Below are 14,576 nucleotides of genomic sequence, written 5' to 3' on the forward strand. Positions count from 1 at the left end.
TGTATTCTCACAGACAGCAAACCAATAAGCACAAAGCACTGCATACCTTCCATTTTTAATGTAACATTTTTACAGATGGCAAAATGAATGATTGGGGCATACATATGAGATTTAGGTAGAAGCTAAAACATCGTACACGGTCAAAACATTACAATTATGTGGAATGTATCATAATGGAGACACTTAACATTCAACTAATTGGAAGTTACTCTTTCAGGGCAGGTTAAGATGTTGATCAATAATTTTGTACGCTGTTGAAAAGCTCACTCACATCTTATTGAACAAGTTGTAATTTGTTTCAAAGGCTGAAAGTATATAGTCTGGAAGTTCTCAAGGTTTACAATTGATTTCAGTGGGTGATGGGGGCTGGGGTCTCAGAAGAGCACGCTGGGAAGATATGTGTTTAACCGTACATGCACGGGCTCCAGAGTTTGCTGTCAGTTTCATAGTGAGAATGATGGTGAAGACTGTGAAGGAACGGCAATATATTTCCAAGTCAGGTGTGTGGATTGTAGGTAGTGATGGTCTAATGCATCTGGTGCTTTGTCCTCCGAGATGGCAGAGATCTCGGATTTGGAAGGTACTGACAAATGAGGCTTGAGTTGCTGCAGTGCATCTTGTAGATAAAACACACGGCTGCCACTGTGCGTCAGTGGTGGAGGGAGTGAATGTTTAAGGTGATGGATGCGGCGCAGTGACGCAAGGCTGCTTTGTCCTGGATTGTGTGAAGCTTCTCAAGTGTTGTTGAAGCTGCATTCACCCAGGCAAGTGGAGAGTATTCCGTCACATTCCTGACCTGTGCCTTGTAGATGGTGGGCAGACTTTGGCGAGTCAGAAGGTTAGTTATTCGCCACAAAATTCCCAGCCTCTGACCATTAATGTGCATCTTGTTCAAAGTAGTGCACTTTTATTCCTCCTCTCCTGAATACAATCGCCCAGATATTGGACAACATCCAGTATCTCAATCAAATGACATTAATTTTGTGTATGACTTTTGATATTGTTGACAGAACATGCAGGATTAACCTGGCTACTCTCAATCTTCTGCTGTAAGGACATATTGTTAGGAACTGGATATCATTTTAAGTAAGGTACATCTGTTCAGAACAGGTGTAGCTTTAAGTTTAGTTTATGTTGTTTTATTTTTGTGTTAAGAAAGGTAAAGAGGTTTTTTCAAGATGGAGCCCGGACGTCACCAGGCCCTGTTGTCTACCTGCAATTTTAATGAGGTTTTACGACCTCAGATGGAAAAGAAGGACTAATTGGATATCATAGACCAGGCCCTGGCTCCTTACCTTCCCATTCAAGGTACTTGAGATTGTTCAGATGATGATGTTACTGAAGAGGTTTAAGGCCAGCGTACCCTGGAACATGGAGAAACCAGGTAACAACTTAGAGGATTATAGCATTTAACAGCAACCTTTCAACAATAATGAACCAGCTGGGCATTTCAACCAGTCATATCATTAAATAGCAATTATCTGAAATTTCTACTCTTTTATTTTTCCAAAATAATTCTGAGCACAAGTAATTGGCAAGTAATACAAAAAAAAAACTCATAAACTTCAGAGAACTTTCTCAATTATTTTCCTCTTTCGTTCAACTACCAGGAAAAAAAGGTAGGCTTTTCAAAGATTCATTTGTGAAATGGGCTTGAAGTTTTGGAGAATAGAAATGAAATTAAGGGGATTTTAATAATATTGGTTCCTTTAGAAAATCAGAGCCACCAGAATTTAGGGTCTAATTAGCTTGCCTTCCTTAACAGGACACTGTGATATAAAGTGAGGCTGACAATTGTAGAACGATCGCATATCCTTAACTCGATTCATAATTGACTGGGATCATCAATGCTTTGCTTCTGCTGCAGAGGCTTGTAGTTGCTCCTCAAAGTAGAGGAGTTGGTCAACTTCAAAACAGTCGCTTGGCTTGGCACCCAACTTCTCCAAGTGCCCCTTGACCTCTGCCTCCTTGACATTCTGCCTCCTCGCCACCTTCAGGTAATCATAAACCCTCTGAAATACGTCTTCCTCCAGTTTCTGAATGGCTGCCCTGTAGCACAAACACAAAACAAACAGCAATTATCAAATTGCAGGAGTCAATGCAAAACACATGCTCACAGAGCAGGGAGGCGAACAGATGCAATAAGTTGGTTATTAATCTCACCAGAAGGAGAAGCATCAAACATTTATCACACACTAACAGTAAGCACCCTTCGTGCTATCATCACAATGACTGCTTGAAATCTCTTGGGAAAGAGTTTTTTTTAAAAACGCACAAAGATACCACCAGGCCAAGGTTACCAAGGGCACGTTCTCCATCAGAGAGCATCATGGAAAAGTTCCAACGTGGGAGGAAGCCCGTTGTGTCCTTGCCAGTCTCTGATCTTCACTGAAATTTGATTTGGAGCAATTCGTAGGAAATAGGCAGATTTGAAACGTAGAACAATTTCAATCAATTCCAGGTGGTGATCAATTGACTTTTTTAAACAAAAGTTTGTTCTCTGAACGAAGGCAGGTCTTTTGCAATTATTCATCAAGTCACAACAAAGTGTCACTATCTTTTCACAATGGGGTAGGACAAGGAGGATGGACCCGTGACTACCCCAGCCAGAATGAGGACAGGACCCAATGCTGTTGGCATTAACCTGATCCGCATGTTAGCCGTCTGACAACTGAGCTAAACTTCCCCCAAATCGAATAATAATAATCTTTATTGTCACAAGTAGGTTTACATTAACACTGCAATGAAGTTACTGTGAGAAGCCCCGAGTCGCTACATTCTGGCGCCTGTTCGGGTACACAGAGGGAGAATTCAGAATGTCCAAATTACCTAACAGCACGTCTTTCGGGGCTTGTGGGAGGAAACCGGAGCACCCGGAGGAAACCCACGCAGACACGGGGAGAACGTGCGGACTCCGCACAGACAGTGACCCAGCCGGGAATTGAACCTGGGACCCTGGAGCTGTGAAGCAACAGTGCTAACCACTGTGCTACCGTGCTGCCCGAACATTTGATCCAAATGGGGGATTGTCCCCACGATGATAATAAGCCAGACGCATTTCTGATTTTTATAGGTTAGACGGGCAGCATGATCGGCGCAGGATTGGAGGGCCGAAGGGCCTGTTCCTGTGCTGTACTTTGTTCTTTGCTCTTACCGTGCCTATTTCACAAAGAGCTTGGCGGTTTGCTTATTCAATTATCACAGATATGTACATATTTGTGAATAAGGTGCAGTTTGAAATAAACAGTGTGAACATGATCAGATTAGGAAAGGCAGTAGACAAAAATAAATAAAGCAACCCAATATTCCTGTAAATACAGAGCTTTAACAGACTCCTAATGAACAACAGAGACTATGAGATCTTCCGCAATGTCAGAAATAAGAATGCTTTGTTTTTATATAGCGCCTTTCATGATTACCAGATACTGCAAAGCTTTACTGGACATTTGAAGTCTAGTCACTGTTGCAATGTAGGAAACCCAGCAGCCAGTTTGTGCACAGGAAGCTCCCACCAACAGCAATGTGACAATGACCAGATAATCTGTTTCAGCGATGTTGATTGACGGATGAATATTCGCCAGGACCCCGGGGATAAATCCCCTACTTTTCTTCAAAAATCGTGTCATGGGATCCTTTACATCCACCAGAGAAGGCAGATTGGGCCTCAGTTTAGCGTCTCGTTGGAAAGACGTACCTCAGACTCAGTACTCGGCTCGTACTGCACTGGAGAGCCAGCCTGGATTTTTGTCCCAGGGTGGGACTTGAACCCACAACCTTTGGACTTAAAAGTCAGGAGTGCAACACACTGGGCTGCTGCCGAAACAAGGGGATACAGACAGGCAGACTCAGTTCTCTACGCAACTTATAATTCTTGTACAGGAAATAACACTTTGGTTCACTTCCAATAGGTTGATAAAATAGTCTTTGAGACTTCGACATTGCATCAATTTGTCATCTTGGTTTTTGCTTATGTCCTGAACAATGTTTCAACTTTGGAACTGGCACTGCAATGTCCCTGTGAAGCTCAATAGGCCCAATCAGGGCGCAGGCCATTGAAGACTGAGACGAGGAGGAATCTCTTCACTCGGGGGTGGTGAATGTTGTGAATTCTTGACCCAAGAGGGCTGTGGAAGCTCAATCATTGAGCATGTTCAAGTCAGAAATCAATAGATATTCAGGTAATAATGTGACCAAGTGATATGGAGAAAGTGGGGGGAAAATGTTGTCGAGGAGATGATCAACCGTTATATGTTTGAATGGTTGCAGAGTCAATAGACAAATGGCCTACACCTGCTCCCATGGCCGTAGCTGTGTTCAAAATGAAGTCCTTTAAGGTAAATAAGCCCGGGTGCTGGGTGCGGCAGAGGAGGAGAAATTAATTTTGAAAAAATATTTTTTATACATTTAGAGTACCCAGTTCTTTTTTTCCCAATTGAGGGGCAATTTATCATGGCCAATTCACCTATCCGGCGCACCTTTGGGTTGTGGGGGTGAGGCATGGGGACAATGTGCAAACTCCACACGGACAGTGACCCGGGGCTGGGATCGAACCCGGGTCCTCAGCGCTGTGAGGCAGCAGTGCTAACCCACTGCGCCACCTTGACTCTCTAAATGGGGGAGTGGAAACAGGTTCAACAGTAACTTCCAAAAGGGATTGGATAAATGCTCGAATAGGAGAATTCTCTTGGCTCTGTCAAAGGGCCGGCACAAGCAGGATGGGCCGAATGGCCTCATTCTGAGTCGCACAATTTCATGGTTCTAACCTGGCTCCTGGTTTATCGACCTGGCCAATTGATATGGCTAGCGACCGTTACCCTCTTCTGTTCCAACCAAGTCACTCACGCTCAGCTTGAAGCATTTAAACTCAGACAATCACAAAAGAGGAATTACAATTTGAAGAGGTTCCTCCTGACGTCACTTTGAATGAACAACGTGACTGGAAGAGTTGCACAGCTTCGTTATCTGGTGCCCCACAGGCCTGACACTGAGTGACAAAAGAACAGAGAAATGACAGCGTAATAAAAGGTCATTAGCCCCACTGAGCCTGTTCGAGTGCTGAGTCTTCCTAGGAAAATTCATTCTATAAATCTGAATGCGAAAGTAATAAAGATATTACAGAATTTATACAGCGCACTGAGGAGGTCATTGTGTCTCAGCACCCACTCTCTGAACAAAGAATCCACTTAGTGCCGTTCCCCGGTCTTTGAAGGTTGTTGGATTGTGTCGGGGGGGGGGGGGGGGGGGCAGGGGGGGATGGGGGAGGGTCAGGTGTGGGGGTGGTGTGGTGGGTCTCTGGAGGGTCATGTTAGTGCGGGGTGTCCCATGCCAGGCTGTGTCTGAGTGTTTAAATATTTACTCGGGAGTTAGAAGCTTTTTCTTCTTCTAACTCTTTCAGAGTAACTATCAGGGTAAAATTGGCAGAACGCGTCCAAAGTTTTTTTTTCTTTTTTACAAATTTAGAGTACCCAATTAATTTTTTCCAATTAAGGGGCAATTTAGCGTGGCCAATCCACCTACCATGCACATCTTTGGGGTTGTGGGGGCGCAACCCACGCAAACACGGGGAGAATGTGCAAACTCCACACGGAGAGTGATCCAGAGCCGGGATCGAACCAGGGACCTCGGCGCCGTGAGGCAGCAGTGCTAACCCACTGCACCACCGTGCTGCCCAGAATCGTCCAAAGTTAACGATTTAAATCGCTTCTCTCAGATGGTTCCCAGGCCAGCGCAATTGCGCAGGGGGAGTTAGCACTTCAGGGCAATTGCCGGGTAACCCTTGCATGGGAACTTCCGAGAGGGATTTCCAGCAGATCATAGGGGTACCTCCTAAATGCGATGTTGGGAACCTTGACGATATGGACCAATGTTGCCCAAGGTACTGGTCACGCTATGTATAGAGTATTGTGCACAATTATCATCATCACACAACAAAAGGAGGCAGAAGCGCTGAAGAAAGTACAGAGAAGATTTACATGGCTAGCAACAGAACTGAGAGGTTACAGCGACCAGGAAGGTCCCTGGCGCTGTGAAGCAAGTAAGGGCCACTTGATCATGGGCAATCCACCTAACCCATACATCTTTCGATACTATAGGACAATTTTATCATCACCAATCCACCTAACCTGCACATCTTTGGACTGGGGGAGGAAACCGGAGCACCCGGAGGAAACCCACGCAGACACGGGGAGAACGTGCAGACTCCGCACAGACAGTGACCCAGCGGGGAATCGAACCTGGGACCCTGGTGCTGTGAGACAGCAGTGCTAATCATGTGCCACCATTCCGCCCATTCAAAGAGATCATGACTGATCTGTGACTTAATTTCATATACCCCTTCACCCCATACCTCTTAATACCTTTGTATAACCAAAATCTGTCAAACTCAAACTCAAAAATAACAAGTGATTCGACATCAATTGCCATTTACTGAAGAGAGTTCCAAACTTCTGCACCTTTTGTGTGAAGACATGTTTTCTAATTTTTTTACTGATGAAAAGTCTGGTTCTATTTTTAAAAATATTTTATTTTATTTTTTTAATTTAGAGTACCAATTCATTTTTTCCAAAATAAGGGGCAAATTGGCGTGACCAATCCACCTACCCTGCACATCTTTCGGTTGTGGGGGCGGGACCCACACAAACACGGGGAGAATGTGCAAACTCCACACGGACAGTGACCCGGGGCCGGGATCGAACCTGGGACCTCGGCGCCGTGAGGCAGCAGTGCTAACCCACTGCACCACCGTGCTGCCTTTAAAAACATTTTAAATGGTGGATGATACTCTTGCACTCCTCAACTTTCACGCTTCGCAAAATCGGCCTCGCTGCTGAATGCTGGGCCCATCCCCAAAATTATTTTCGAATGACTTGGAAACACGGGGAACTTCCCCATTGCTTTCACTATGGCAACACTTCAGCCAATCAAGATCGACTTCAAAACCAATCGCCGCCACTCTTCTCCTGCAGTATAATTGTTGGAATCGTTTGAAATTTGGAATTCTTGCATTTGTCCTGATGAGTGCTGGATGAAAAGCTTCGGCAGCATGTCTCGCTTTTCAGCAATACTCAAGATCTGGGCTAGCAAGTGACTTTATTATGAATGCATTTAAAAAGAATACTCATGGAAAATATCATTTTGGGATGGAGTCTCTGATTATCTCCAGATGGGATGTGTTGCAAATTGGGAGGAACCCAGAGTTCTGCCCCACTGGGGATTTTTCCTCACCAGGTGTTTGGGTTTTGGCGTTACACGAATTAGAAACATAGGAAACGGGAGCAGGAGTAGGTCATTCAGAGTCCATCAAGTCTGCTTCACCATTCACCTCGATCATGGATGATTGTCTACCCTCAACACCATTTTCCTGCGCTATCTCCATATCTCCTGATAGCTTTAAATATCTAAAAATCTATCAGTCTCTGCCTCGAATATATTCAACGCCTTGAGCCACCGCCGCCCTCTGATTTGTCACTCTCTGTGTAATGAAATTCCTCCCTCCTCAATACGGTCGTAAATGGCCAACCTCTTAGTCTGAGAATAATCCAAAATCTGGACATCACCCCCCCAACTCCCCCCCCCCCCCCCCACTCTCCTCAACCCCCCCTCCCACCCCTCCCCCAGACAGGAGAAACATCCTTCCCGCATCTACCCTGCGAGCCCTGTAAGAATGAGATCAACTCTCTAGAGATCCAGTTTTCTCAATCTCTCCTCATAGGGCGATCCCATCGTTGCAGGGATCAGTCTGGTGAATCTTCATTGAATACATTGGTAGGGATTGACTATTATGATCAGTTAACCACTCCTTTATCATTGTATCACAGGATTACTGGGCCTGTAGAAGACAAATTTGATGGACTGTGGTCCTTTTTCATCCAGACATCTTGATGTTCATATCTCCACACGCTACTTAATTAAATGCATCATGTGCAACCTCTACAAATGCCCTGCAACAACTTTCCAAGGCTTCGACAACAGCACCTTCCAAACCTGGGACCTCTACCACCTGGAAGGACAAGGGGAGCGGATGCGTGGGTACAACGACACTTGCCGGTCCCCCTCCAAGCCGCCCGCCATCCTGACTTGATAATGTATCGCCGTTCCTTCACTGTTGCTGGGTTGAAATCTGGGGCTCTCTCCCTAGCAGCACCGTGGATGTACCTACACCACATGGACTGCAGCGGCTCAAGAAGGCAGCTCACTGTGACATTATCATAAATGTAAGAACTGCAAGGGTTAATGAAATGTCTAAATCAACCACTAGGATGAGCTAGATGTACAACTATATAAGGCACTGATACTAAGCCTTGGGGGTGAGAGGTTGAGGATAAAGCTAGAGTACAGACTAAAGCAAAGATAGTGTGAGTGAGAGCAGATCATAGTTAATGTAACAGTGCAGAGATTAGTAGTAGATGAATGTAAATTGTGGGTGCGATTCTCCGATCGCAGGACAGAGTGTCCGCACCGTCGTGTTTCACGACGCAGCAAAACGGGCGTGGGCACTTGCGATTCTGGCCCCCACAGAGGCCAGCATGGCGCCGGAGCGGTTCACGCCGCTCCAGCCTCACTCCTTGGCGCGCACTGGGGGCGGCGCCAATCCGCGCATGCGCAGTGGCGACGCGCCAACCCACGCATGCGCGGTGGCTTTACGGAGCGCGCTGGCCCCGACGCAACATGGCGCGGGGGTTCTGGGGCCGGACGTGCAACATTGTAGGCCCGGGGTGGGGAGAGGCCGGCCCGCCGATCGGTGGGCCCTGATCGCAGGCCAGACCCCATCGGAAGCCCCTCCCGGGGACGGAGCTCCCCTTCCCCCCCCCCCACACACACACAGGCCGCCCCCCCCAACCGTTGGCGCCGAGTTCCCGCCGGCAGCGACCAGGTGTGGACGGCGCCAGCGGGACTCTGCTTTTTCCACACGGCCGCTCGGCCCGTCCGGGCCGGCGAATCGGCCAATTGGCCTCAAGCAGTGGCCCGCGCCCGCCACCACGCCAAATGAGCCAGCACAAATGGCGGCAATTCTCCCCACCTCGGAGAATCGCGCGCCGGCATCAGGGCGGCGTGGCGCGGTTGCGGCGATTGTCCGGCCCGGTGCGGGGCTGGGAGAATCGCACCCTATATGTCAATTATCAACTGTGTATTGTAGAGGAGTCGGTGTCAAATCCAACTAAGTACTGTTAATACATTTATAGCTTTGTTCAATATAAAAGCTATGTTGTGGTCTTTATGAACACTACACCAACCATCCTGAATTTAGCAACACAAAGAACACCACACTCACCACCAGCTTCCCGAGGGCAATTAGGGATGTCCAATGAATGGTGACCTTGCCAGGGATGCCCACAACTTGTGAACAAATGCATTATTAAATGTCTTCACTTTAGCTCAGAGAATCACCCAAATATTAACTTGTCCGGGCTCCACAGATTTCCGTGCTGCTTGAGTCAGTCATCCACCCTCGTCAGATGTTAAATTATATTTTGTAATTACAATCAAATCCTTTTACGAGGAGCAATTTCCCACCTTCACCTCCTTTTTCTCTTTCAAATTTATACGGAATGAGATGCAAATAGACAGGTTGCAACAGCGAAGAGATATTTTAAATTATTCAGATTACTCTGGAAATAAGATAAATGCTCATCGTGCAGCCCTGCTATTACGGAGTTCAGTTTCTGAGATTATGATGTGAAATGATGATAATATGAACGTACTTAAATCCTGCAATCAGGGGGGCGATTTTCCGAGCCCCGCGCCGGGCCGGAGAATCGGCGCAACCGCGCCCCGACGCCGGCGTGTGATTCTCCGAGGTGCGGAGAGTCGCCGCCATTTGCACCGCCGCGTTTGATGCGGCCTCGGCTGCGGGCCACTGGAATCGGCGGGGCCGCCGATTCTCCGGCCCGGCTGGGCTGAGCGGCCGCGCGGATACGGCAGAGTCCCGTCGGCGCCGTTCACCCCTGGTCGCTGCCGGCGGGAACTCTGCGCGAAGGGTCAGGGGGCGGCCTGTGGGGCGGGGAAAAGTGCACCTTCACCAGAGGGGCCCTCCGATGGGGTCTGGCTCCGCGATCGGGGCCCACCGATCGGCGGGCCGGCCTCTCCATCCCCTCCGGGCCTACTTTCCGGCGCGACCGTCTCCTGAACCCCGACGCCATGTTGAGTCGGGGACGGCGCGCTGAAGACGTCCCCCACGCATGCGCAGGTTGGCGCGGCGCCCAGTTGGCGCCGGGAAGGAAGGCTGGAGCAGCGGGAAACGCTCCAGCGCCGTGCTGGCCCCCTGTGGGGGACAGAATCGGTCGTCGCCATGCCCGTTTCGCGCCATCGTGAAATGCGACAGCATTCATAACGGCGCGACACTTGGGCTCCAGTTTGGAGAGTCGCCCCCCCCAGAGCTAACAGTGCAAAGCAGAACTTCCACTGAACAGCATTTCTCTCAATAGCAATCCACTCAGATTCCTGGCAGCAAAACACAATTGCAAAAGCACGATGGTTTCACACAGGACAAAGTACATGACTGTGGTTGGAATACCCCGACCGTTGGGATTGTACATTCCCGCTGGCAGCCCCCCCCTGTGGGTTTCCCGGCGACGAGGGGTGGCTTCAATGCGGAATGCCATTGACAAGCGTCGGGAAGAGATGATCCTGCAGGCAGCGGACAGCGCACCGCCGGGGAACGCGCGGCTGGGGAACCGGAGCATCCCACCCATGCTGAGCTCAAACCACACATTACGCACAAAACGGATCAAAATGTTAGCACTTGGAATGAAGTCACGAAAAGAGCTGCCCTGAGGAAGGTGATCAGTGATTTTTTTGTTGGATTGGAAAATTAAGAGTTGTCTGTAAAGTATTAACAATAGCGAGAATGTTAGCTCATTGTGAGATTCAGCTCATTACTGCCTGGGGGGGGGAAATGAGGGTCCTTTTCTTCTCCCAGGTCAGCCGAGGTCAAACCTCACCTAACCCAATCGACCAATAGTAATTTGTAACTAGCCTCCTTATTAAATATCAGTGATTTGAGTTATCGATTAAGTATTTAAGTATAGTTAGAAAGATTTCCCCACCTCAGGCTGGTGATTGTAACATTGTGCAAAATGACACAACTAAAAAGCAATGTGTACAAAAACTCCTCTTTCTGTATTACAAAGTTTATTTTCCTGAAAAATGTTTATAAAGAGTTTGTTGGGGAAGTTAAACTCCCCGCCTCCCACCCCCTACACTGACCCAATCCCAATCCCAGTCCCAATCCCGGCTGCGCCCACAAAGGTTTCCAACTCCTAAAACCGGAGCCCGCCATTGGAAGATACTCTACCTCCTTTCAAAGAATTCGGGGCCTTCTGATGTGTGATCTTGCTCCTACTGTCCACCAGGGAGGGAGGTTCCAGGGAGCAACGCAAGAGCAAAGGTTGTGCACTTACATCACATTAGGGAAAGGTGGGTCAGAGTTGACCCTAGACATAAGAACAGCTTCTTCCCCACAGCTACAAGACTCCTCAACGACGCCCCCTCGGACTGATCTGTTCCCTGTAAGAATACAATTCACAACGCCCTATGCTGCTCTTGCTCATGTATTTGCTTTGTCTGGCCCCTTGTTTCGCACTGTAACCAATCACTGTTTGTCGATGTACCATTTGCCAATGTACTCTGTCAATTATTCTTTTTTGTCTACTATGTACGTTCCCTTGGCCGCAGAAAAATACTTTTCACTGTACTTCGGTACATATGACAATAAATAAAATAAAATAAAATCAATTGAGCAGGCATGTAGTGTGGGGAAGGGATATTAAATCAGTTCAGTGAGGCATTGGTAGAGTTGACTTCACATGACTGCTGGAATCCCAGCTGGTTTCAAGTGGTGTTGCGATGGAAAATCCAGCTAGCTATGGGGGGGGGGGGGGGGGGGGTAACCCGTAATGGGGAGACAGTGGCCTGGTGGTAATGTAACTAGACGAGTAATCCAGAGATCCAGCAAATGCTCAGGGGGGGAGTGTGGGTTAAAATCCCACCACGGCAGCTGGTGGAATTTAAAATCAATTCTCAAATTTGGAACATTATAAAGTTGATCTCAGTGATGAGCGTGAAACTATCATCAATTGCTGTTACGTCCCCACTCCACCTAGCCTTTTAGGGAAGGAAATCTGCCATCCCTTCTTGGCCTGGCCTGCGTGTGACTCCAGGCCCACTGAAGCGCCCTGTGAAACGGCCCAGCAAGCCACCCAGTTCAACCTTTTGGGGTTTAGGGACGGCAACAAGTGTTGGCCTTGCCAGTAATGTTCAGACACCATGAAGGTAACAAACAAAAGGTTGGCGCAACTCGGCTGTCCAGCCTACAGATGGATAAGTGTCAGTAATGGGTTGAAGGGTTATGGAGAATGGGCAGGAAATTGGAGGTGAGGCCGAGAGGAGATCAGCTATGATAGTATTGAATGGCGAGTTCTTATGTTCTTAACAGGGAGGAACGGGTGTTGGGGGGGAGCGTGTCATAGGTGCCCATTCTAACAGGTGAATGAAGCGGGACCAACGAAACATATCACAGAGCCGAGGGAGGGAATGGGTTATGTGATTTCAGTTAAATAATGGAACCCCATTTCCGATGATCTGGAATTCAGCTAGAAAATGTCCCCATCCATTGAGTGCAGAGAACGGCAGTCGCATTATAATGACGCCATTAGCACCTCACTGTAGAAACCTGATTGGTAATTTTCTATTATGGAGCCTGTAATGAGCAGAAAAACACATCTCACTTACAATGGAAGGCAGTAATGACCTCTAGCCATAATGAGTGTAATCTGAAAGGCATGCACAGAATCATTTTTTTAAAAATTGCGCATTTTATTAAAAACGGTTGATTCCAATTCAATGCAGGAAATTGTCTGAGGTTCACAAGTATTTCTGGCAAGTTTGGGCTAACGCTTCGACAGGGTAGCTGCTGGGATGATGTCTGCACTCGTGGGGGAGTCTAGAACGAGGGTGTACAGTTACAGAACAAGGCTTCCCCCAGTTAAAATGGAGACGAGGGGGAATTTATTCTCACAGTGGGTTGCGTTAATCTTTGAAACTCTCTATCATGGGGAATTTTGGAGGCTGGGTTACATTCAGGGATGAGTTGGACAGATGCTCGAACTGCTGGGGAGTCAACGGCAACAGGGAGCAGCGAGGAGAGACGAGATTCACATCTTCCCACACTCACAAACAGAAGCAAAAAAACAAGAGACAGCTCCTCTGCTCACGGACGAGAGCATCTTTGACAACATCAAGGGCTAACTGATTAGTGCAACTGACTTGTTGCTTTCTCCGTTTCAACAGGCTGTTGGTGGGCTGGCAGCTAATCCCCAAAACCCTCTCTTGGTACTGGAACCAATCAGGGATTTCCTGTGGAAATCTATTGCGGCTCTCTTGGTCAGGAGCCTGGAGTCAAGAAACAGGTACATTGAATGTGCAGAATGCCATAGCGACCTAGCAGATTTATACATAGAATTAACCAACCATCACATCTAAAGCAAACCAGACTTTGTAATTGGATGTTTGAGTCATGGAAATATGCTGTATTATAGATATAATGGAATTGTAGAGATATCATAGAATCATAAAATTTACAGTGCAGAAGGAGGCCATTCGGCCCATCGAGTCTGCACCGGTTCTTGGAAAGAGCACCCTACCCAAGGTCCACACTTCCACCCTATCCCCATAACCCAGTAACCCCACCCAACACTAAGGGCAATTTTGGACACGAAGGGCGATTTATCATGGCCAATCCCCCTAACCTGCACATCTTTGGACTGTGGGAGGAAACCGGAGCACCCGGAGGAAACCCACGCACACACGGGGAGGATGTGCAGACCCCGCACAGACAGTGACCCAAGCCGGGAATCGAACCTGGGACCCTGGAGCTGTAAAGCAATTGTGCTAGCCACAATGCTACCGTGCTGCCCGATATGCTGAATTTGAAACCGTATGTATTGTAATTTGCAACTAAATGCACGAGTGAATGAGCAGCTCTTGGATTTGTGTAGGCACTTTTCTTCAAGTGCGGTGTAGCACTGAGCAGTTTGTATTTTGTACTTGCTGCAGTTTCTTGCTCATATTCATTCTGGGCCCCGTGCCCTTGTGTGTCATACCATCATCGAGCCAATTTTTTTGTTTTTTTATCATCTCCTGTTAAAGAATAAGAATGTTGTGCTGAAAGCAGAGGCGGACTTACATTTTGGCGTGCCCACGTCATGCCACACCCCCTGGTGATGTGACGTGCACCCCCAATGACATCGAGCCTCATCCCAATGACATTGAGTCCCGTCCCAATGACATGGAGTCCCATCCCAATGATGTCGAGCCCCGCCCACAATGACATCCAGTCCCATCCCAATGATGTCGAGCCCCGCCCCAATGATGTTGAGCCCCGCCCCAATGATGTTGAGCCCCGCCCCAATGATGTTGAGCCCCGCCCCAATGATGTCGAGCCCCGCCCCAATGACATCCAGTCCCATCCCAATGATGTCGAGCCCCGCCCCAATGACGTCGAGCCCCGCCCCAATGATGTTGAGCCCCGCCCCAATGATGTCGAGCTCCGCCCCAATGATGTCGAGCCCCATCCCAAT

The 14,576-nt window shown here is 48.0% G+C and overlaps 1 protein-coding gene across 1 annotated transcript in view; it reads right to left on the minus strand.

The window, feature by feature from the left end:
- Positions 1 to 36: 36 nt before the first annotated feature.
- nek11 (NIMA-related kinase 11) overlaps positions 37 to 14,576 on the minus strand; it is a 476,774-nt gene continuing 462,234 nt past the window's right edge. Inside the window, exon 16 of the mRNA XM_072510106.1 lies at positions 37 to 2,049. Coding sequence (XP_072366207.1) covers positions 1,845 to 2,049 — 205 coding nt within the window. The 3' untranslated portion in view covers positions 37 to 1,844. The remainder of the gene's footprint in view (positions 2,050 to 14,576) is intronic.

The sequence above is a fragment of the Scyliorhinus torazame genome, chromosome 6, assembly GCF_047496885.1.
Source record: "Scyliorhinus torazame isolate Kashiwa2021f chromosome 6, sScyTor2.1, whole genome shotgun sequence".
Taxonomy (NCBI): domain Eukaryota; kingdom Metazoa; phylum Chordata; class Chondrichthyes; order Carcharhiniformes; family Scyliorhinidae; genus Scyliorhinus; species Scyliorhinus torazame.